A 24,223-nucleotide genomic window follows, 5' to 3' on the forward strand; every position below is an offset into this window, starting at 1 on the left:
AGAAGAGGCGGCGGAGGAGGCGCGTTGCAGAGGAGGCGCGCTCGCAGTAGGCGCTAGGAGGCGCTAAGACGGCTCGGAGCCGATACTGCAGAGAAGGCGCGCTAGAATGGGCGGGGCAGGTCTGAGACTGGCTGCAAGCCTCTCCCAGGATCCCCCCTCCCGACACCCCTCCCACCAGTCTCCAACAGCCAGATTCATTTCATGCAACAAGAGCAATCCCCTCCAGATCCAATCCCTCCCCAATACTAAGCAAACCAACAGTTTCCACAAACTGTTGCTGGACGCGGATTCGCGCCATCACTACAACTACACCGCCGCTTCAATCAAGCGCAACTAGGCAAGGCAACCCGCTCTGCCACCACCAAAATATTCCCCTTTACACTCAAGTCAGGGCCCCTCCACTCCACTGCTCTATAGCAGGAATGGTGTGGCAGAATGTTAAACGTTAATTTTTTGCCTGGGGCTCCATTTTGTCTACCACCACCAGCACGCAGAGAACCGACCTGCAGAAAAACGTAGTGGGAACCATTCCAAAAGGTATGTTAGAGACAAAGGGTGGGGTTCCCCCCTCTAAGAAGCCAGAGTAATTTTACTCTGCAGCTTATATCCCTCTACATCTGGTTTCTTTGTAGCGCCAATGCAGCTTGCATATCTCTGCAGCTGTTATTAGTTTGTAGCGCATTTGAGGACATAAATTGTTCTGCAGCTCATGTACCTCTGCAGTTCCTGTGCATTGTAGCTTGTAGCTCGATGAAGCGCTGTTGTAGTGCAATCATTTTTGTAGCGCTAATCTTCTGCAGCTCAGATTTTGTAGCGCATTTAAAGCGCAAATCAATCTGCAGCTCATATATCGCTGCAATTCCTACTGGCTTGTAGCGCAAATGAAGCGCTTATCAGCCTTTAGCGCAATTGAAGCGCTTATCATTCTGCAGCGCATGAAGCGCCAATTAGTTTGTAGCGCGTATCACTTAGTAGCGCATTTGAAGAGCAAATTCCAAATTGGTCTGTAGCTCATGTCCGTCTGCAGCTCATGTCTGTCCGCAGCTCATGTCTGTCTACAGCCCATATCTGGACTTATCGATTCTGGAAATCAAAGCCCTGAAGGCTTCGTTTCTCCACTCCGTTTTGGGGTTCGGCCAGTGAAGGCGTGACAAGGTTTGCGTGGAGATATTCCGAGGCGCTACTCCATCTCCCGATAAGAACGGAGATTGAATGTGATCTAAAAAAAAAAAAAAAAGAACAAAAAACGTTCTCACCGCATACTCACCACGCGAGGACTCCTCTGCGAGGACAGGAAGGACGGGGTCCCACACCTGTGCCAGGCGTGGGATCCGCTGGGTGCTCCGCAGCCCGGAGTGGCTCCGGTTGCGAAGCCCGCTCAGCGGACCTTTCGCGAGGCTCGGTGGACCCTCTCCGATGTTCCGATGTTCTCCGCGGTGCTTCCCAGGTCGCAGTCAGGTTTCTTCGACACACACCAACCGAAGTTGAAGCGCGTGTACCCGGAGCGCCGACTGGCAGCCTTTTATAGGCTGAACAGAGGAGGGGGCGCCAAATCCCAGCGTGCTCCGCGAATGAGGGGGGCGAAGGGAGCAGGAGATTACGGAGGGGGTGCAGGATGCTGATGCTGAACGGGCCCAGCTGGGAAGAAAGAAGAAAGGGAGGGGAGGGGAGATCGAGGACGGCCGGCCTAGGCAGGCCAAGAATGCAATTTCCCCCGTGGTGGGAGCTGGGAGACCCTTGTTCTTGGACAGGACAGGGTCGGGGGACACGCAGGATGAGCCCCTGGACCACTGGCACCTTCTTGCTGACAGGTTAGTGACCCGCGCGCGACAGGAGGTACCCAGGCCAACTGGCCTCCGCCCTCCCATCCCCCCACCGAGGTTTTGGGTACTCGTGGTCGTTTTCTGGGCGTCAGCCCCTCTTGTTGCCTGGGTCCCCAACTGCACCCCTCTTTCAGGACGCCCCCCACCCCACTTCCGGGCCTTGGGCGTCGCTTCCCAGGCTTGACCCTTGGCCTTTTCTTTTTCTTGGCACCCCCACGGGCCCCTCCCTGCCCAGAAAGCGCCGAAATTTTATCTCCAATTTCAATTCCCAACCCTGTCCCCCTCATCTCCAACCCTGGTGGTGGACCTCTCTGATCCCTGCAACAAAGGGCTGGGGGGCAACAAAGGGCTGGGGGTCGTTGCCCATTTTTATGGGGGGCTCGTTACCCCACAAATGGGGTTCTGCGGCCCAGAGGCGAGCCATAGGAAAGGGGTATCAAGCTGCTTCCTTCTCCACAAAAACATTTTTTTCCTTTTCTTGAATCTGATCGGGAGAGAACAGAAAAAAATGTGCATTTGAAACATCTGATTACCCCTCTTCCTGAGCGCATTTCTCGGCGGCGGCGGATGTCTTGTTTTTTCTTCGTCTTTCCTGAGTAGGGACGCAGAATCATGAAATACTGGATCTAAGCCGGCATTCAGGTCAGGGTTCGCCCCGGCTGGGGGCTAGAGACGCTGAAAACAGCACTATTTGCCCCACCAAGCGCACTATTTCAAGAAAGCAGGAACAATTAAAAACAGCTGTGGGTGCCTCCAATGTGCTTGGCGGGCTTCAGAGGCTCGCAGCCACGGCCTTTTTGTGGCGATTACGAGGTTTTCGCAGAGATTTATTCTCCCCGCAACGTTACATTTTTGTAAATCTTGTCCGGAGAATGACTGCCTTTAGTCACAGCAGCCTCATGTTAATCCTTGCAAGTGCGATGCCGAGATTCATCTCCGCAGATAAACATATATGTTTTACGTTAGGGGAAATTGCTGTGAGTTACAAGACTCATTCCATGATGAGGAAGGATGCTTTTTCAAAAAAGCCTTAGCGCGGGGTTTCCATGTAAGCGCCCCAAAGTGTTTGGCGCCAAGAAAACGGACAATCTGTTGATAATCTGAGCAAAATAAGTTTAAGTTAAAATGGGAAAACAAATTGTCTACAGCTGAATAAGTTTCCTTAAACAGATGAAACAGATTTGTATTTGGAGGCTAAAATTCAGCGTAGTTTAGTTACATTGCTACAGATTGTTTTATACGGAGAGGATAAATAAGAATTTGACCCATTATAAATAGCCGGGTGGCAGACTCCTATTTAAAGTGAGGCTGCTTAGAAATAAACAAAAATTGTAGCATATTTGCTGAGAGTTGACTTTTTTGATCAGAAATAAAATATTGACCATTAGATAGATGAATGAATGAAGTGCAGATTTCCAACAATGAAAGATATTTATCTAGGAACTTGGGGGGAACACAATTTTCTTTTTAGAAGTGCCTTTTAATCTTTAGGATATGCACCCTTTTCTGCAAGATAGAATAATATCAGGACTTCTTATGTTTGCTAGAGTACTGTTGTGGTGACCACTGAACTGTCAAATTCTTAGCTTTATTTTAATCCAGAAAATTTACTTCATCTAATTGTTAACTAATAGATATTCTTTTCCAAAATATCAGATTAAAAATCAGTATAGATGGCAGGGGAAATTCAAGTTTATAAATTATCCCAAGATTTTTAAAGTTTGAACAAGTTTGAATCAATTGATTTTTTTTATTTCAAAATGTTAACCAGGATTTTTGTTGTTGTTAAAAAAGCTTTAGTATTATATTTATCATAATTTCCATTCATTGCACAAAAAAGTAATTTCTATTCATTGTACAAAGAGTAAGGGAAAAATATTTCAGAAAATTGAAAAAAACAAATGAAGACAATCAAGATCACCTGTAACCTCTTCATTCTAAGATAACCCCGGTAAGCATTATGGAATTTGTTTTTTCAGACTTAATCTAATTACTACATATTTTGGTGAGAGTTGCATATATATAATTTCTAAAATTAAAAATGGGATCAAATGAATTTTCTCCATTATATTCTTTTCAAGGATACTTAACTGTCAAATAACATTTTCAGAGACTTTTAAAAAAAGGAAATGTTAATACCTTTTCTAATTAGAATTTTAAATGAACATTAGTACATAAATATCTATACCTAGAGAACTGAGAATTTTCACTATTCTAACATACACATACTGACCATTTTGGTGTATTTCCTTATGTTGTTTATTCTTCTACATATGAAATAATTTTTGCTTTGCCTTAGAAATACAATTTTTCAAGAGAAAATATCGGTAGATAACTAGTTTTGATTAACCTTTCTTATCTAAAACAGCAAAATGTTAAAAATAAAAGCAAAATACAGGGTTAATAGACAATACTTTAGATAACATTTTTGTGTTACCTAAAACAACAAAACAACATTAAAAACTACCCTCCAAAATTAACAAAGAATTTAATACCTTTTTGACATTTAGAATCATAAGTGAATTTTAGATTTTCTCAGGTATTTGTTCCTAGTGTTGACTATTTCTTATCTATTTTGCACAAGATTACATGTAAAGCAAAATGTAATGCCAGATTATATTTCATTGCTAATGTGCATTATCTGTTTTACCAAATAAGAACTGGGCATTGTATTTGGACATTTTAATCCATCTTAATGAAAATTTTCTCTGAATCTATGAAGCTGTTGATTTACCACCAACATTTAACTGCTTGTTTAGTGGGGAAATTGTATTTCAAAACCAAGTGGAATATTCACTTGTCAAATAATAACTAGACTTCTATTTGGACATCTTACCTATTTAATGACAATTTGCCATTTATTTGTGAAGCTATTGATTTACTTCATGTATTTAGCTTAATTTCTCTGATGGTGAGAAAATTGTATTTCAAAAACAAAGTGGAATTTTCATTTGTCAAATTATAAGTGGACTTTCTAGTTGGACATTTTATCTATTTTAAATGACAATTTGCTATGGATCTGTGAACCTGCTGATTTACCATATACATTTGGCTTACCTTTTAGTATGGTGGGGAAATTTATTTCTAAGCAAAGTAAAATTTTCAGTGGTCATATATTAACTGGACTTGGTATTTGATCATTTTATCCATTTATTATAAGAGTTTGCCATAAATTTAAAAGCTGTTGATTTACCTCATATATTTAGCTTTAATCTAGTATGGTTGACAAATTGTATTTCTAAACAAAGTGGAATTTTCACTTACTGTAATGAAAAAATACTGGTAAGAGACAACCTCAAAGAGATAAAGATAATGTGTATCCAGTTTCTCTAACACTGGCTTTCCATGGATGGAAACCATGTTCAAACCAAAATGCCGCAACAGTGAAGAAACCCTGACATGTTAAAATTTCTCAATCAAATATAATTTGTGCTGTATGTATAGATCACATTTTCTCCAAAACAACTAGTTACCTTGTTCCTTTTTCTTTTTTACTAATTGACCACACTTACTCTATCAGTCCCCTTTTCTTGAAACTCACCCTTACCTCCGTTCTAAATACCAGTGCAAATTCTATTGCTGATTCTACTCTTAGTGTTAAAAGGGACTCCCGGTGAATAGATGATATGGGTGTACGTGTCCGTGAGAGATTCTTGGGCTGGAGCTCTGTTTCAGTCAGGGGCTTCACAGAAATAGTAACATGGTGATTTTGTTTTTATTTCCATTCTTTCCAATGAGCAAAGACAAAGAGACAGACATGACAGACACAGACACACAGACGCAAAAAACATCCAGTCTTTCTCTAAACTTCAGGATCTACTGTTATCTCCCTGGTTTCCAGAAATATTAAACCAAAAGCAGCAATGCAAAATTAAAAATAAAAAAAGAAAAAATTGGTGTTTCTAAGGATCAACAAGTCTTTTCAAAGGACTATTTTTTTTCTGACTGGGGTTTTCAGGTTGGTAGGATCAGATGGAACCTCAATGCTCTTAAAGCTGTTTCACATGAACTGCCTCCAAGCAAAAGGCTCTGGAAGCAAAATTCCCGGGGTCTTCAATTTTTAAAACATTGTAACTATAGCAAAGACAGGATTGAGTGAAAACAACCCCTGCAGTCTGCTATTAGGACATTTGCATGGATGCTGCTGGTTTTCTAGTTAGATGCATGTGCACATATATTTTTACGTGACTATTGTTTTAACATGTGTAGATTTTTTACACTTTGTTTTGAAAGATAAGTGAATTTTGCTTTCAACAAAGCATTTGTCAGGGCTTTAGGATGCTCTTGTGTGTGACATGGTGTGTAGACTACTAGCAGGATTGCTTTGTAAGCGTGACTCCGGCTGATCCAGCACCTGCCAGGTGTGTGGGTTACTGAGCGCGGGTCCGGCAGTGGTCCCCGGTGAAGAATCACACGCCTTTGCCTTAGTTCTTCTCTTCTTCAAAATTTTTATGAATGACTTTGATGAAGACCTAGGGCACTTGCTTTAAAATCCATAGATGACTTGCAAAGGGATCACTGTTAGAATTAGATAACAGAACTTAGAGTTAACATGGTTTAAATAGGTTGCAATGCTTTGCAAAAAGATATTTTATACTAGTAAATGCATCGTAATTCACTAAGTGTGAGGAAGGAGGTGACTTAACATGGTGGTGATTTTTTGAGGAAAAAGGTTAATATGAACCAGCAGCATGATGTGGCTGCAAAAAAAAAAATCACATTTAAATTCTGATACTAGAATAGTGCTCATATGTCACAAAAATTAATAGTACCCTGCTCTAATTAACCACATCTGTAGTATTGTGTCCATTTCTGGCTGTCACATTTAAAGAGAGATGTTGACAAATTAGACAACTTCCAGAGCAGTCTGTGGGGATGGTGAGAGGTCTGGCAATCCTGTCATAGGAGCTATCTTCAAAGAGTCTGGAAATGTTTAGCTTGATGACTAAAAGTAGACATAAACTCTTCTGTTTGTTTCAGAAAGCTGAATTAGTATCAGTGGGTGACAGGATTTCCACTTGAGACCTTCCTAACAGTGCAGCTCAGCAAGAGAATCAACTTAACACCTTTACTCCATCTATTCTTTTTAAATATCAGAAATATTCACCTTTCTTGCAATGAACATTCCATTTGAAGGCCATGATAACATTTTAGTGTAGGACAGCAAAGATACTTGTGATGGAAACATTTTATTCTTTCCGATAAACTGTCTAAAAGGAATAGTCCTCCGTGCTGCAAGTTGATCTCTTATAACTTGAAAATTGCTGCAACAGGGCAATTGAATACATTCCTTCCCCCACTCTCATTCCATTTCAAACATGGAAACCCGAGGAGAGAATTAAATTTTTCTTCCCTCCCCTCCCCAAAGTGTCCTAGCATTACTTGCTTCCTAGAGTTACTCCTTCCCTCGGGTTTCTAGCTCCCTGGGAGCAGGCTTCTTGGGCAGAGTGATCGCAGATGCTGGGGGCACTCAGGGTTAAGGGGAGCAGGTTGCTGCTGGCTGCTGGTCCAGGGCAGCTCAGCCCTCGGCTGCTGGAGCCTCTTACCCCGGGGGACACGTGCGGCAATTCTTTCTTCTGCAGCCCCCCCCCCCTTGCAATACTTAACATGTTTGCTTTATTTTCAGTAGAAAGCAAAACCTTTCCATCAAAAGTAGTTTCTGGCACTGTGCTCTTTGAACTTCTCTCTCTTTCAGTTTAGCCTGGTTTCTGAGTGCCTCAGGGGTACATTCTTAGTGTCTCAAACATATCTTGGGACAGGCTCTTCTGTCCATCTGCCTATTGATCGTTTGTCTTGATTACCATATCTAACTTTGAAAATGCGAGGGGTATGCACACAGGACTCCACTTCTGAGGAGTGATAACCTGTAAAGCATCTGGCCCCACAGAAACAATTTTGAGGCACCAGAGCCCTGAAAACTAAAGGGACCGCCAGTGAGAGATGTGAAGCAAGAACATTCTTCAGTTATCTCACTCAACTCACTTTTCCCTGCCTTTTCCACTCCTGCCTCTTCCCTCCACACCCAGAACTTTCATCCTTTACCCAAATTGTTAGGTCAGAAACGCAGCCCCTGTGTGAAGTGTCTTTTTCATGTTGAACAAGTCTCTCCTTATTTTATCTTTTATAAAAGAGCCGTGTACTTTTGTGGGACTGCGACAGTGCACAGGGCCACTTCTGATGGCTGGCTTCCTGGTTGTGGAAGATGCCACAGGCGGTCCTGAGCTGAGCTCCTGTTTCCAGGAGAGAAATGCTCAAAGATGCACTTCTGGCTTGGCACCGCTGGCTCACCTGCCCCGCAGGCGGCTGCTGGCGATGGTCCTTGAATGCACCGTTTGCTCCTGCTCTTGGGTTTGGGAAGTGTATGAGCCCCAATGTTTACATTCTGCAATTTAGAGAACTTATTTCAGAAATGAATAGGAAGCCTCAAAACATGAGTTGCTGGCATGATTATGAATGCTGTATTCTCGAAAAAACATTCTGTTAGTAAAAAGATCAAGTGTTCTTGTCTTGAGTCACTTTGGTAGAATTTTTTTGTATCTTCATCTAAGGATTTTTATGCAGTATTGATGCAATAGAGGTTTCAGTGTGTTTTGCTACTTAAAAAAGCACTATTCTTTAGCATGTCTCACTTTCTGCTTAATTGCCTCGGACTAATCAGACTTTTAGAATAGATCTTCGGCATTCTGTACCCCGGGAATCGCCACGGCATCTGTTGTGACATAGAAGGCAGACTTTTTCTCTTCTGACAAACGAAGCCGCTCATTTCAAAAATGTTTAGGAGTTAGGCAGCGCTGGTATACATTCTTTCCCATTCTTTAGCTTTACACTCATTCATCTGGTCACCCCTTTGATTATTATGGAGATTTGGGGTTCACTGCGAATTTGAAAGAAAAGATCACAGTTAATTTTCCTATAGTAGCTAAATTTTAGTTCCCCATGTCTTCAGTACTAGGCAATAGAAGTAAAGTTGCTCTTTTACCTCGGAATGAGGAAGAAAAGAAAAAAATAACCCAAGGCTGTTTTATTTTTTTCTCCTTAGGAAATTGGTGTTTCTCACTTAGCGGTAAAATGACATTGGCTTTTCTCCCCTATGAAATAGTTCATCATTATAGTAGCATCTTTAGCATCTTTCATTTTCTGTAGTTAATAGAGTGGATTCTCATCGCAGACCAGTACTGCAGAAGTGGAAACGGGGCAGGTTGCTACATGTGCTCATCAAAATTCCAAACGTATGTTATTTTTTTCTGGCCGGTTTACTTCTGAGCGTTTAGCTCATAGATATATTTGTGAAAGTGCTCAAAGATAAAAGTATAAGGATGTTTATTGTAGCATTGATAGTAATAATGAAAAAAGTAGAAAAATAGTGGTCATCTTTACTAAGCGATCGTTCTTTTATTCATTTATGTTTTTGATGTCGACTGGTTTTGCGACCCTGGGTGAGTTCCCAGGGAATCCGCGTTCCCAGCCATTGTGGAACTTTTACACTGTTGGGGTTGACAAAGATTAATTAAATAATCACCCATATAAATGTGCCCTTAGACCTGTGATACATGCTACAAACACTACTAGGATTTTTAAGTCGTGGATTTAGACAGACAGGGGGATTAAAGAAGGCTTCTCTGAGGAAGCACTCAGAGCTCAAGGATGAGTAAATGTTTTTGAGGTGAAGAGAAAAGGTGTATTTGACATAAAAGAAAGGGCTCTGGAGGCCCCGGGGGCAAGTTGGCATGGCGGATAGAAGGTGCTGGACGAAGTCCAGTGAGGTTGGAGCCGGGAGGGAAAGGGGAGCACAACGTGAAAGGAGGGGCGAGAGGAGGCGAGGGAGCGAACTTTGCAGAACCCGTTAGACCACTTCAAAGATTGTAACCTTTTCCCCCTAAAACCTACAGAAAATATTTGGAGGGTTGAAACAGGACATGATCAGATGCACGTTTCAAAAAGAGTGCTCGGGCTGCTTTGTGCAGGGAGGGTTGAAAGGGTCAGAGCAGATTGCAGCAGACCAGCTCCAAGGCTACTTTTCGCAATCCGGGCTCCAAGTGCTGACCTCCTGGGCTCCGGGGTGAGGGGGTGATGAAGAGAGGAGGGATATTTTGAAGAGTAAATAGCAACAGGAGTGGGTCATGGATTGAATTTGGGCAGGAAGAGATGTCAAGGATGATTTCTAGATTTCTGTTCCTATTTGTGAGGATGAGGATTGCCGGAGGACCAGACTAGACTGTAAGGAAATGATCAGGAGTCCTCGTTGGAGAGGCTGAATTTGAGGTGCTGGTTACAAAAATACGATTGAGCCACGCAACATAAAGTCATGCAACCTTACAGTGTAATATCATGCAAACATGTTCAAGAGATAGGCTAAGTGAAAAAGTGGGTTCACATAATGTAAAAAAGAGTACACGTGTTTATATGTATATGTATGCAAACATGTTTACACAGAATATGGAAAGGTGCAAAGACTATTAAGAGTGAGTGACATTGGAGGGATGGCGATAGATACATGAAAGGGAACTTTCATATTTTATATCCCCACCCCCTGGTTGTACTATTTGAAATGAATGAATTACAATGAGAATGTATGGCTTTTATAAAAAAAGAAAATTAATGACAGTTTCAAGTAAATAGCTAAGATGAGAGTGTTTTTCTTTCAGAGTTTTCTTAATTGGAAAACCTTGTAAGCATGATTATATTTTATTTTGAAGAGATTTTCCCCCTACAGTTTTACTTCCCTAACCCAGTAGCTCCTACACTTTACCTTTTAATCTCCCACTAGACTGCACTATTAGATAGTCTAAGATACTGCTTTGTAGTCTGCCTTTCACTAATTTTATTCATTTCAAAACAGTTCAACATTTTGCAGAGGGATATTAAATAATAATGGTTCATATAATGACCGCATATACTGTGTATCCCTTTCGTTATGGGTCCCACTGGTGCCCCTTACTCATCTAACATTTCTGAGATAAAATACAGATAGTTCTATTTCCGGGCAGTGGAAACCCAGTAATACTGTATATGCCTTGGTCGGGTCGGAGTCGTGCTATATGAGCAAAACAGTAAAACTACCAAGACGTGGATAACCCTTCCCTTGCCATTAACTCTTCTATTAAGCCAACACTTCTTTTATTGACTAATTCCCCCCTTCAATTTTCATGTGTAAAGCAAAGTTCAATCTTGTGCTCATACAGTTTTGATTTGTTGCATTATTTCCTCAGAATAAACCTGAGTTTATGAGAGTCAGAGGGGACGAATATCAGAATGTAACTCGCTTCTTATTGCATCTGGCTTTCCTCAGAAGGGTTAAACTGCAGCTCTCAACAGGTATGCCTTGGCCAGCGCTGAATTAAGACTTGCTAAAATGCCATCTTCTTACCCCTGCAAGAGGCCATGTGGAGTTTGGGAGGGTTGGAGCCCATGGGCTGTTGCTTTGCTCTGAGCGAAGGTAAATACTCGGAGGATTTATTCCAGCTGCCTTAGAAATATAATCATTTTTCATGTGTCTTATGTCCATGAGAAAAAAAAGAGTGTTATATTTTATAATATCATCTATAGTAACAATAAGATTTTTTATTTGAACATCTATTTTTTTTAAATCACATAAAGAAATCTAAAATGTTCTTAATATTAGTTGAAGATTAAAGGTAATAATAACTCAGTTTTTGAGTTATGTGCTAAGCATTCTTCTGAGGGTTTTAAATGCATTATCTCATTTAATACTCACAACACCTCTATGAAGGGGGCACTGTACCCCAGCTTCCTACCAGATGAAAAAATGGAATAACTTGCCCAATGGACAAAAATTGGGATTGAACCCAGGCTCTCTGTCTCCAGAGACTCTGATATTAAACACTACTTTTCTGTACTCCAATCTTATTTCACTCTGAAGCTTAATGTCTTACTTAGCCTGTGCTACAATTAAATATCTAATAACTTTTAATTTTATTAAATAATTGCTTATGGCATGCCTTGCCACGCTCTTCTGTTTTAACAAAGTTTGGAGGCTTCTTATTCTGGCGTTCTTGCTATTGCACTTCTCTGAGGGGCATCTTTTCCTCACTCCCTTCAGAGGTTGGGGTGGATAGTTCTCATCAGCAAATACCTTTTTCTCCATAGGTTCCTAATAACATTTTAACCGTCTCTTAAAGAAGTGTGTGTGTGTGTGTGTGTGTGTGTGTGTGTAACATGGGATTAATTTCCATGGCCATTGCCTCCTTGCTAGCTATTTCTAATCCAGCAGTCAGGTAAAGCCTTTGTTTTTTCTGGAAAGAAAAATAAATTGAAGATGACTTGCTAATAGTAATAATAATAGTCATATCTCAAATTACATTAAAATATGTAGTTTTAACTTGCTTTTGCATTTAACCTGGGTGGGGGGGGGGTTGTATTGATGAATAAGTAGATGATACGAACTTTGGAGTCAGTCGAGAAATGGGTTCAAAATCCAACTCTGCCACTCATTAAAGGTATGACCCGGAATAAGCTGCATAATTTCCTAAGATTTCTTATCTTTACAAAATGGAACTAATAAGTACTTCACAAAGCCGTTAACCTAAGGATTACATTAGCTAATATGTATATGTCCCTTAGGGGACTGCCTCACACTTAGCACTCAAAACATGGTAGCCAATAATAATGTCAGCTAAAATTTTGTGGGAGAGAAAAATGTAAGAACAATATGAGACCATTTAAAAAGTAGTATGGACAGTTGCATAAAGGAAATGAAGAGAAAATGTAGAGAGTAAGGGTGCAGCACAGTGACATAGGGAATGGTGAGAGAAGGGAAGCAATGTAGGGGATGTAAGCTATACATCCAATTCATGAAAACAAAGTCTGTGTCCCCTTCCAGTAAAATATGAATAGAGATGAAACAGTGGCCTCACCTTGGTTGTAAGGTGAGTGTGTTCATCAGATTAAATTTCACTTGGCATATCCTGCTGTTTACTTGGACAGTGACGTTAGAGTAAGTTATTTTTTATTATTTCTGTCTCTTGACATTCTGATTAGCTCATCAGCAATCAGTCACTATTCACTCTTCAATTGCTTTTATTAAGTAGCCAACTCCTCCCCCCCCTCCCCACCCCCATCAGCAAATTATTCACGTTTGAGAAAGAGTCCTCTCTCTTGAGAGAGTGCTTGCTCCAGGCAAGATGAAATGTAGTCATGCTGCTACAAGACTAGAATGAATCATGGAATTTTAAGACAAACTTTAAGTATTATGGTTTCTAGGGAATATAAGGGTATGCCAGTCACCTTTGGATTCATTCTGACTCTGATGATTTTTCAGAGGGAGCACTGAGGAATTGAATAAATTGTATAACTTGATATGCTAGCTAATTTTGTGAATGTCTTTTTAGTCGGGGCTGTGTAAGCGCAGTATGCATGTAATTCTTTGCTTTTGTGTTTCTGAATTAGAGCAAAAACACATCCAGGTACAGTTATAGCATATATTATCCTGAACTCGTGAGCACAGTGGAGTTCCTTTCAATATTTCTGAGGATGGTCAATTATCTTTGAAAAGAGTCCACCAATCTGTACATGCTGGCTTTTTTCCCCCTCTCTCATTAGAATTAATCTTGAAAGTTATATGTGGAATATTTAAAAAATTAAGTCATACTTTCCCATCCTAAGTAAGGAAATTTGTGCTCACAGAAAAAAAAATGTTGGGCCTTTTCTAATGAAAATCAAATTTTAAAGTACTAGCCTTTTTCAGTGAATATTCTGCATTTGTCAATGTGCAGATTGCAGTAACTTTTTTATACAAGAAGTTAGTCAAGTGGATCCACACCATTAAAAACAAATGGTTATTTTCATGTTATTGAGATTTTCCCCTCAAGCTGTGAGTCTTGAATATTTAAGTAGACATCCCATTTGTGGCAATCTGTCTTGCCTTTTGTGACATTGTCTTGTGAGTAGAGCCACAAAAAGTTGTCTTTTTATTGAGATGTATTGGGCTGTGGTCTTCTGTGGTTAAAGTAGAAATTTAGATGAATCAATATGAACTTTAAAAAAATGGATATGCTCAAAGCAGTGCTGGCCTTCAAATAGAGCAGTATCTGTGAGATGTGTTTAAACGATTTACCCTGCCTCTGTTTGATAACAATTGAGGCCCCAATCAGGTTTGTATTTTTAATCCTGTAAAAGGCAACTGGACCGCCCTTACGTAGGACCTGGAGAGTACAAGCAATGATAGCTTCACCTGGCAGGGACCCAGAGTAGCGTTCAATCACATACTGGCTTAGTCAGGCTCTAAAAGCCAGGGTGCAAAACAAAACATCCTATAGAGTTATTCTAGTAATTTCTTTAAATCGCCCTTAAACTACAATATGTGCAGGTTAGTGTATATAACTCTGAAGCGTAATTTTTATGCACAACATAGTCTGAGAACCACTGGGCTAGAATAAAGGAAGGAACAAAAGGGGTGCTGTAGACACTCAAACTATTGTTTCTTTGTGGTAACTCCCTACATCCATGGAAAAGTGGAGAATGCTAAAGAATCCTGCTTGCCTGCAGGATTTACCGCGTCGCGTTCTCCTTTGAGATCAAGCCTCTGTAATCTTCAGACATGTTAATAGATTGGGTTGGTAATGTGAGGATTATATTAGACAGTAAGCATGAAAGCACCTTGCTCAGGACCAGGTTGATGTGATAGGTTTAAATTGAAGTGCTGCTTGTCATTGTTCTTTGGAAAGTTGTAGAGGAGGATTTGGCCAGCTGCCTCCTGATTTTCTAGGTTGGGACTTACCACTGTCTAGCAGTGACTTACATGTTCTTGCACATTGGCTGCCTCTGTGGGCCAGTTGGAGGTAGGAGTGGGTGAGGTTTTCAGTTCTAAGGTCAGGCCCTACATTTGGTGGATATGACAGGACTCAGTTGAATATCATACATAACCCTTGGGATCTGTAGGTCTTCTCTTGGTCGTCTAGAGTTCAGATTTCCAATGTGAGAATCACCTGATGAAATTGTGTAAACCGCCTACCTAGACTTTCCATGGCGAAGTCATAACTATGTGTGTTTAAATGTTTTTTTATTATGTGTTTTTGGGGGTATGTTCGAATTTGTATTTTTAGAGAACTGCCCAGGTGATTCTTATGTAACCAGCATAACCCTGGGGAGTAATATATTTTCCCACAAGGGTCTTTGAACATTTATGACCCTAATTTAGCATAAATTATTTAGGAAATAACTGCTGTATTTTTATGAATGTTTAAAAGGACATAATTTCAGTTATGAAGTGAATCAACCACTTATTAGCCGAATAAGCCGTAAGATTGACCTTTTAGTAGATGTAAAATTGGTACACTTAGGTTTACATATTTTAAAAATTGAATACTAACCAAGTCGTTTATTTGCTTGGGGTGCCTTTGATTTCTACTCCAAGGTATCGCTGAAATGATCACCTGAGGTTTTGTTTGCTTGTTTGTTTTTAACAGCTTAGGTTTTGAATTGCATTTTCTTTTTCATTTTGGAAAGTAACTTGGTATTTCTCAGAATTTAGTGTAAGTTCAGAATTTTACTTGAAGCTCAGTTTGAAAAGGAAATGTATGTTTCATCTCTGATTCAACATTAAGTTTCCTCTATCCCAGCAAATGTTTCTGTCTCCACTCATCCTTACTGTCTGATTCATGAAGTATATTTTATTTGTGTATATGCTTAGTCCCACCTATTCCAGTGTTTCTTAGAATTGTTTCTGTTCAGTTATGTTCCTTTTCTTTATCCTCTCTTTCTGTCTTTTCCCCAGCTTATGCACAAAATCTGTTTCCCCACATGAAAATAACCAATCCTTCTCTCCACCTTGCTGCGCTTCAATCTACCATGTCATTTTATCTCTTTGCTTCTCTATTCCGGCCAATTCTTGAAAGATTAACTTTATTTGCTGCCTCTACATCTTGACCTTTTGCAGTTTGGCTTCTATGCTTACCACTTTATTGGAACTCCATTTTAACGGAGTCACTAATAACTTCCTATTTCCCACATCTAACAGTCTTTTCTAAGCTCTCATCCTCTGACCTTTTGCAGTATTTGAGGATGCTGATCACACTTTTCTTCTTGACAGCTCTTCCGTGGACATACATGACACTTCAGCCTCAGTTGTCCAACCTCTGTGACTGCCTGTTTCTTATTTCTTTTCTGAATCGTTCTCTGTATTTGCTATGTAAATGTATTTATTAACATGTTCTTCTGCCTTTGCTGTTCCTCCCACTTTTGTGCATTCCTTTTTGCTGGATTTTAGCTCCAGGAGCTAGGACAAAACTATGCGGTACACCCTGAGGGACTCTTAGACTGAATCCGGAGGAAACATATCTGAGATGCCAGAAGGGAGATCCAATGTTGTGGTTAGGAAATGGTGCCCAAATATTAAGTCTGAAATGTAAGGATGAAAAATGGGAAATTAAGCAGTAAGAGTAGTAGTCTGTGTGATGGAAAATAGACAGATGGGACAAGAGCATGAATGTATATCTTCTCCAATCACTTTGTACCTGAGAGCCCAATGCGTATTACCTGGGAGCATGGTCTCTTGAAGGAATTGCTGGGGCTTTGGCTTCAACAATCATTTCTCAGGTGATGAACCTCAAATCTGCATCTGAATCCCCATTAAATTCTCCTATGAACCAGAGTTCTACTAGTATTTCAGTCTTCCTCTTAGATGGTTTCCCCAGGATATTTAACTGGTCCCCCAAATTTAACATTCCAAATTAAATTTATTTTCTTTATCCTGAAACCAACTTTTTTGGGGGGAGGGGTTCCTAATATATCACTGTTCTGTCATTCTGGATAAAAATCCAAAGCCACCCTTGATTCTCCTTTTAGCCCACATCTAGCTATTTGAAAAGTATTATCAGTATTATCTCCATGATGTCTTATAATTGTCCCTACCTTTACTTCCTTTTGTTTCAGCTGCTGATTCAGGGGCTGGCTGCTACTCAACACTCCAGAGATAGTCCCCTATTTAGTATCCTCTTACCCCATTCTTTTCATTGCTGCCAGACTAATGTTTCCAAAACTCAACCATGAATTTAGAAGACACTTAAAAAAATTTTGTTATTGATTTCAGAGAGGAAGAGAGAGGGAGAGAGAGATAGAAACATCAATGATGAGAGATAATTATCAATCAGCTGCCTCCTGCACGCCCCCTACTGGGGATGGAGGTGGCAACCTGGGCATGTGCCCTGACATGGAATGGAACTGTGACCTCCTGGTTCATGGGTTGATGCTCAACCACCGAGTCACACCGGCTGGGCTAGAAGACACTTTAAACTTATCTCGACATTCCTAGCCAGAGATACTTGCTTCCCCCTCAGTGTTTTGGGAGCTCTTATGCTTTCTACCATTGTGTATTTATGTGTGATTATTATATATATACTATATTCCATGTTATGTACATATTTCTACACATGAATTATACATCCCTATAGATTGTAAGCTCCCTGGGGGGCAGGAACTGTCTCTTATTTACCTGCTACCACCATATATTCCTTGCATTGACTTGCAACAAATGTGCATTGAATGGAATTAAACAACTGGCCGGGCTGGAAGGACTCTGATCCCAATGAATAGTAGGTAATCTATGAGAGTCATTTTAATTTAACATTAATTTCATTTTTTGTGCATTTGTTTTATCTGAAAAGCTTTTTTATTAAGCTCTGCTGATGGCATAAGTGGAACAGTAAACTGGAAGACCAAACAGGCCAACAATTTTATTATCAGCAGGAAAATGGCTGCTGGGAAGAAACATGGTGAGTTTAGGTTGTAAATCTGAATCCCTTTTGGGGAGTCAGTTAAATGTCTGCTTCCAATACCCCTTCTCCTCGTTTTAGTCATGTGTGGATTTTTTTTGAGTCAATCTGAAAAAAAATTAAAATTTGTTTTCCTAATCTTCTAAAACTTCTGATTCTCTGTGTTCTTAATCCATTATTTCCCAAGTGTTTTTCCTTTGCGATAGTTATGCTTTTTTAAAAAAAACTAAAAATAATTATGTTTTTAACCTATTGTTGCCCTTTATCCAGTCACTGGCTTGCCACTTATAAAAATTGTCCCAGTGTGGTTATTATAACAATTAACATTGAAAAACATTAAGAAGTACATTTAACATAAATCACTTTAGGACAGTATTTATATAACCTTAGAAAAATAGTCATAAAATGTTTTGGCTAATTGTGGATGATTTTTTGAATGATTTTTGTGCAAAACCATATTGATATGTTTTGCAATTAAATAATTTGATGCCAATTGTTTTGTTTTGAAAGATGACCTGACCCTTGAATGATTTATTGTTCCTTCTCATTTTTTCTTTTATATGGATAAATGTGTCCATTAGCAATATGCCAAGACCTTTGAAATACTGCATTTCATCATGGAGAAAAATATTAATAACCAAATATTAGTGGTTTTCAAAATATCAATTATTATAAGTTTTCAGTTAATATTGTATTTCTTGATTATTTACCTTTCTGATCCCTCCTACACCTCATTCCTCACCACTACCACCACACCACACATACACACACACATACACACACAATTTTGACTATATGTGGTCATGAACATTAGTAGAATAGTAGCCTGGTTTTCATAACTTTGGGACAACTAAAGTGTCTATAAAAATAACAATTTTAAAATATTTTGAAAAGAATAGCAATTTTATGCACTCAAATGGCCTTACTGCCAAATAAAACCAGGGTACTTGTAGGAGCGATTCCTGGCTTACCTCATTTTATTCATACATCCTTCAAGTTGGGGGTCACTAACTTTTTTCCTGCTAGCACCAAATTATTCCACAGCTGGAATCTTCTATTCCCAGATTTATTTCAGAGTAAGACAAAAGATCCCATTGTTCTCCTACCCTGCTTCTTTGAAACAAACCAACAAACATATTTTTTTGCATTTTTAAGTAATTTCCATTGCTAATATCGATAAGAAAATATAGTTTTATTATAAGAACTTTCCATGAAAAGATCACAAAAATTTGTTTTATAAAACACTCGATGTACTTGTTCCAGGATCTAAGCCCATCGTGTCATAGTCCGTTCCCCAGACCCTCCTTAGATATTCTCGTGGAATTCTCCCTGGCTTCTTTAAGGAAATCAACCCTGACTACCCTTATCTGGCTGGTTCCTTAATCAAGCTGAGGGCCCTCAGCTTCTTTGGCACATCCACTCCTCCTGTTTTCTAAATTTTCTAGTCCTGCTCATCAGATGGCCCTCAATGTTGCCATCTGCAAGGTGCTTCTCTCCTCTGCCATCTCCCAAAGACTTGGGACTTGCCTGATTCTGGTGACCCACTCAAGATTCCCAAAGACTCTTCCCCTGGACTTGACACTATTTTGTCCTAAATTGCAGTTATCATTTCCTTTTTCTTCAGTTTCTTCTCTTTAATTTTGATCCCTAGAATTTCTGTCCTCTTTGAGCATGTCCCTTCATTTCCTATTTCATTTGCCAAAAGGGTACTCTCTAACCAGCTGTTAAACCCAGTTGAGTTGTCTACTATGGTGCTGTTCTTGGGGAAATAAACTATTCCAAGACCTTTAATAGAGATATTATCTCTTCCTCTTTCAAACTTTATGCTGCCATTTGACCTCAAACTGATTTTCTCTTTGGGACTTGAAAGATAACTGTACTTTTCAAAATAGAAATGAGCAATACATCTTGAACCTATTGAGGTAACCAGTTCAGGTTACCACATTATGTTTATTTCTTCAGTTTCTCTTGAACTCATCCTTTAGCTTCTTCTCCCTTTCTGGTCTCTTTGTCCAATTTAAATTCTGTTATTAAACCTTATTGTTCTCTTATCCAGAGAACAATAAGGTTCATCAACCATGTGAACAGAATTGTTTGTAGTACCTTATATAGCAAGGGTATTTTAAATGGTATCGCAGATCTATCAAATGTTCTGCGAAATGTTTTTTACAATTTCAAGAGAGCACAAAAGATTATAAGAATTTAAATAGGGAAATAAGCTTAGCAATTATATTTTTTGTATAACGTTCTTTTTAAATAGTGTTCCAATTCTTAATTTTAGCAATGGGTGGTGCCTTATCAGTAAATAGGATTTTGAGGAATTTAAATGTCTCAAACCAATACTTTTGGCATCATTCTACCTTGATACACATGAAGTGGTTGCAAAAACCAGAATGAACACTCTAAATATGGATTCTTTTTTCTTTTTCCTGCAGTGAGGGTAGAGGAACTTAAAATTTACCCCTGGAACAATTTAAATAAAAAGAAATAAGCCTTTGCATTACTCATTTATATGCTTCACTTAGGTAAACATTTTCAAATTCTACTTTCTTACTTAGGGCAACTCATGTTCTAAAATGGGTTAGTCTTAGGTTTACTGATAAACTTCTGTTGCTTTCTTCCCTAAGAAACAAAGAGAAAACCAAAATGGTCTTGTGCTGATTTTCTAATTATTTTCAACTTAAATGTTAAACTTTAATTAGACATTCATGGGAATGAAGTAATATGTGAGTCGAATAATTGGGTAGGATTCTCCTTTGCCATCTTAAAGGAGGCTCCTTCTTAGTTATTGACAGTCAAGGGATTGCATGGCTCAAAGACAGAAAAATCTCTCTGAGTGACCTTTTACCCCTCTTTCCTTGGAGAGGAGCAGGAAGTGCTCTTAGGACTTAAGATGTATTCTTCTTTGCCTCAGAAAGATGGCAAAGCCAGGAGGAAGGATCACCACGTTAGGACTTCAAAAGACCATCAACCAGAGATGTGAGTTTCTCCTTCTAGACTCTTAGCTATGAGGGCTGAAATGTCTCTAACTTTTTTCTTTCTTTAAACAAAAGAAACTTCCGGTTTGTATCTTGAAATTGTTATTGTCAACTCACTTTTTCCAATGGTGCAGTGTAATTATGATAACTTCATGAAATACTAGAATGATCTTTGATTGGACAAATTCTGACTCGTCAGAAAAACAAGAGAGATAATTAAGAAAGTTAAGGTGTTATGGAACATAATTAGCTTACTGTGGAAGATTTAATAATATAATATACAGCCACCAAATGTATTACTTTATGTTTTCAAACAAAATACCTGATTCCTTGAATCAAGTCCTGGCTCTTCCTCTTACTAGTTCAATAGCCTTGAATCTGTCTGTCTTGCTGGCTTCAATTTTGTTATGTATAAAATGGAAGACTGAACTCTCCAGGAGAGCAAAGGCATGCCAACTCCAATTGGTGGTATCTGTCAGGAGTTCTCAGTTAAGTAGAAGGCTGCGGCCATATCCCAATAGTAAGTAACGCTATGATCTGTCTCTTTGTAGGGAAAGATAGTTAGCATAGCCAGGCAGGATGACATCTAAAGCCCTTTCAACTGCAGCGTTCTATGAGACTAAGTTTATTGATCACCAATTCATAATGATTTGCAGCCACTTTCCAAATGACATTTAAGAAAAAAAAAACCACAGCAAAACAAACACGTTGTTATTATGTGAAAAATCAAGATATTTAACTCTAGTTTAGAAAAATGGTTTCAGTAAGTGGCTTCAGTTAGAGGTGAGAGTGGGGGTGTGTGTGTCATGAAGAAACACTCTGGTTTTTGTAGAAAAAGTAGTGGTTTCTCTTCTGCCTCATGTAAAGAAAAATGGCCATATCTCTTAGAAGAATGAAATTTAAAAAGGCAGTTTAATGCCTTCCCTGTGATTAATTCTGCAGCAGAGGCATGGGCTATCTGTGACTAAGGGAGGGAGGCTGGATGGAGGTCAGTAAAGGGGGGAAGTGGGAGACATCTGTAATAGTGTCAACAATAAAAAAGAAAACATTAGCTAATCCCCTCTCCCCAAATGAGTGGCCTGCAGCACTCTGATGTTGAGTAAACTCATAGGTGAAAAGCAGACTGCTGAGAAAAGCTTGTTTCAAAGCCACGATTTTTAAAGCTGGATTGATAAAACACAAGGTAAATCTTAGAGGGGGAAAAAGCAAAACAGGTTGTGTACCTGGCTGGGTATTGATGTGCCTCAAAATACTTTTCTACAGCAATTATTTGATTTAGTAATTATATTTCAATTTGACTATAGAAATTACACATTAAAAAATAAATTAGGGAGGAAACCATAAACATCAGCTTCTGTAAACCCTGAAATGAGTTGTTGATGAAGAGATAGCAAATGGATTCATCTCTTATAATCAATTCTGATGAATTGCTAGCAGCTTCTTGGAGTGCTTGTGGATACAGGGGCTCGGGGACTCATACAGAGCTTTTTGCTGTTAAAACTATAAAATATAAGACAAGCCTTATTTTTCCTGCCGGTACTTACAATTTTTAATTATCAGAGATGATCATATAGTTAAATAAGTTTAGCAACTGTATTTTGGGTGTAACTTTCTTTTTAAAAAATATTCTAATTCTTAACGTTTGCAATCTTCTGTGAAAAGGATTTTGAGGAATTGAGATGTCTGGTTGCTTAAGCAAAAGTTAATTTTTAAAGCCGCATCAGGTAAGTGGCTTTTCAGTATTATCCTTATATCTTAAACATATTAAAAAATATTCTTCATTTTTCTTACCCAAATAGTAAGTATAATACTTCCTATTCAAGCAATACTATAAACAATTGGGACATTTCCACTATATCATGTAAGTAATTTGTTCTCATAAAGTACCCTTGTCATGTTTTCCAATGATTAGCTTATATCTTAAAACTCTATGAACATGAGAGACAAATAACAAAATTCAAATGCTTTTATAAACAGACTTTAATTTCTTATTAATACATTACTTATTAATTAGAATATGTGATAATATTTGCAGGCTGATTTAGCTATTGCTAAGGGTAATAAATCACTTAATCAATAGATCTCTTTTATTTCAGCTATGCAGTATGTTTCCCACACATCAAATATGTAAGAAATTATTACATATGCAATGCATTAAATTCATTCACTCTGATTTGACAGTTCATGTTTACAGAACCGATGGATTGAATTAAGACTTTCTAGGTATGCTTACTTCTGAATGCATTTAATACATGGAGTTTACGCTGCCACCTCCGCAAGTAATGCCTATATCCCGATGGCAGTAAGATCATCTATTCAGAAGTCTACTACATCCACTAAGAACTGGGATATATGCCACAATAGATGCTGCAAATGCAGGCTCCTGTTTTTCACATCTAGCAAGAACATGTGCCGAGGCAGTTATAGATGTATTCCTACCTGAACACGCAAGCCCACCTCATTTGGAAGTCTGCTTTCTAAACTGCAGCAGATAAATAGTGGCAAATTAGAGGGGCTAGAGAAGCTGATATAGGAAACATACTGATGCAATGAGAAATGACAGCTGACAAACGTGTCCTCACATGAGAAAACAGAAAATCTATAAAACACACAGCCTTTCAAAAGCATTAGCTGGGCTGGGACCCGCTAGCGCTGGTGTGGTCAGTAAATGACAAAGCAACCAAACAGTCCATAAGGGCGCCGCTGTATAATAGAACAGAGTGCAATAATTGATGTGCCAAAGGACCGTCTTCACCCACCAGGAAAGAGGATCGACCGCTGAGTGCGTTAGAAAACTCAGCCCTCTGACAAGTTTCTTTCCTGGAGTTCCTGGTAATTAAGATTGTAAAAATAATCTCTTAAACCACACAAATTAGTAATTGATTATATAAGTGGACCCTTTGAAGTGGTTAATTTGTTGATAAAGTATCAATGAAAGAGAGATACACATAATAGGTTACTAATAAAGATCACCTGCACATGAATATGAACATTACTTTATGACTTTCTTCCCAAAGATTTCAGAGGAGAGATGGCTTTAAGATTTAAATTTAACTGGGGCTTGTCGGGTCTTCTACTCCTCAGCCTGTTTATCTTTATAGCCGTGTGCTTATACTTGTGACACAGGGAAAAAAAGGTAAGTGTTCTATGGACTTTGTAGAGAAGGGACTCTGTACGTGCCTGTATGCCATTAAAAGTAATCATGTAATAATTGTGAAGTTACGTGCTATATAGATTCCTTAGCAATGAACTACCATAATCCCTTCAAAAGTTAATGTGTACTAAATACATCCAAATTTGCTTTGGTTTTTAAGTCATTATAAATAAGCACACTTTCATATTTTCATTAGGATATTGCTCCCATAAGGAAAAAATGTCAAATGGACTAATAAAAGAAGACAGGATGCTATTGAGCTAGGATGAAGTCCCACTTTATTGTGATTGCCATTATCATCTGTTATTTGGTTCTTGGCTCTCTGTTGTAATGTAATATATATTGTTGATATGGTCCACAGTTTCTGCACCTTAGGATGAATATGGTGAAAACAGTTTTGTGAAAAGATGTTGCTAGCATGGTAGCAAGGGACATTGGAGCTACATTGGAGGGTGAAACAATTACTCCGGCCATGCCCGAATACCCTTTTGCTCTTCTCAACTCAGATATATCATTTTTCCTTTGAAAAAAATCTGTTAT

The 24,223-nt window shown here is 39.0% G+C and overlaps 2 protein-coding genes across 11 annotated transcripts in view; one reads left to right on the top strand and one right to left on the bottom strand.

Annotated features, from left to right (window-relative positions):
* Window positions 1–1,519, bottom strand: part of PEG10 (paternally expressed 10) — an 11,850-nt gene extending 10,331 nt beyond the window's left edge. Inside the window, 1 exon segment of the mRNA XM_014547558.1 lies at window positions 1,257–1,519. Coding sequence (XP_014403044.1) covers window positions 1,257–1,261 — 5 coding nt within the window. The 5' untranslated portion in view covers window positions 1,262–1,519.
* An 82-nt stretch (window positions 1,520–1,601) lies between these two features.
* Window positions 1,602–24,223, top strand: part of SGCE (sarcoglycan, epsilon) — a 78,960-nt gene continuing 56,338 nt past the window's right edge. For 3 of the 10 annotated variants that reach the window (XM_014547656.1, XM_014547654.1, XM_014547655.1), the window contains exons 1-2: window positions 1,626–1,811; window positions 17,444–17,551. In XM_014547656.1, the coding sequence (XP_014403142.1) occupies window positions 1,703–1,811; window positions 17,444–17,551 (217 nt within the window). In that variant the 5' untranslated portion in view covers window positions 1,626–1,702. Of the gene's footprint in view, window positions 1,812–17,443; window positions 17,552–24,223 lie in introns of all 10 variants that reach the window. The other 7 variants (XM_014547661.1, XM_005876075.2, XM_014547658.1 and 4 more) reach the window with 5 other exon arrangements.

Source organism: Myotis brandtii, unplaced genomic scaffold, assembly GCF_000412655.1.
Source record: "Myotis brandtii unplaced genomic scaffold, ASM41265v1 scaffold48, whole genome shotgun sequence".
In the NCBI taxonomy this organism is placed as follows: domain Eukaryota; kingdom Metazoa; phylum Chordata; class Mammalia; order Chiroptera; family Vespertilionidae; genus Myotis; species Myotis brandtii.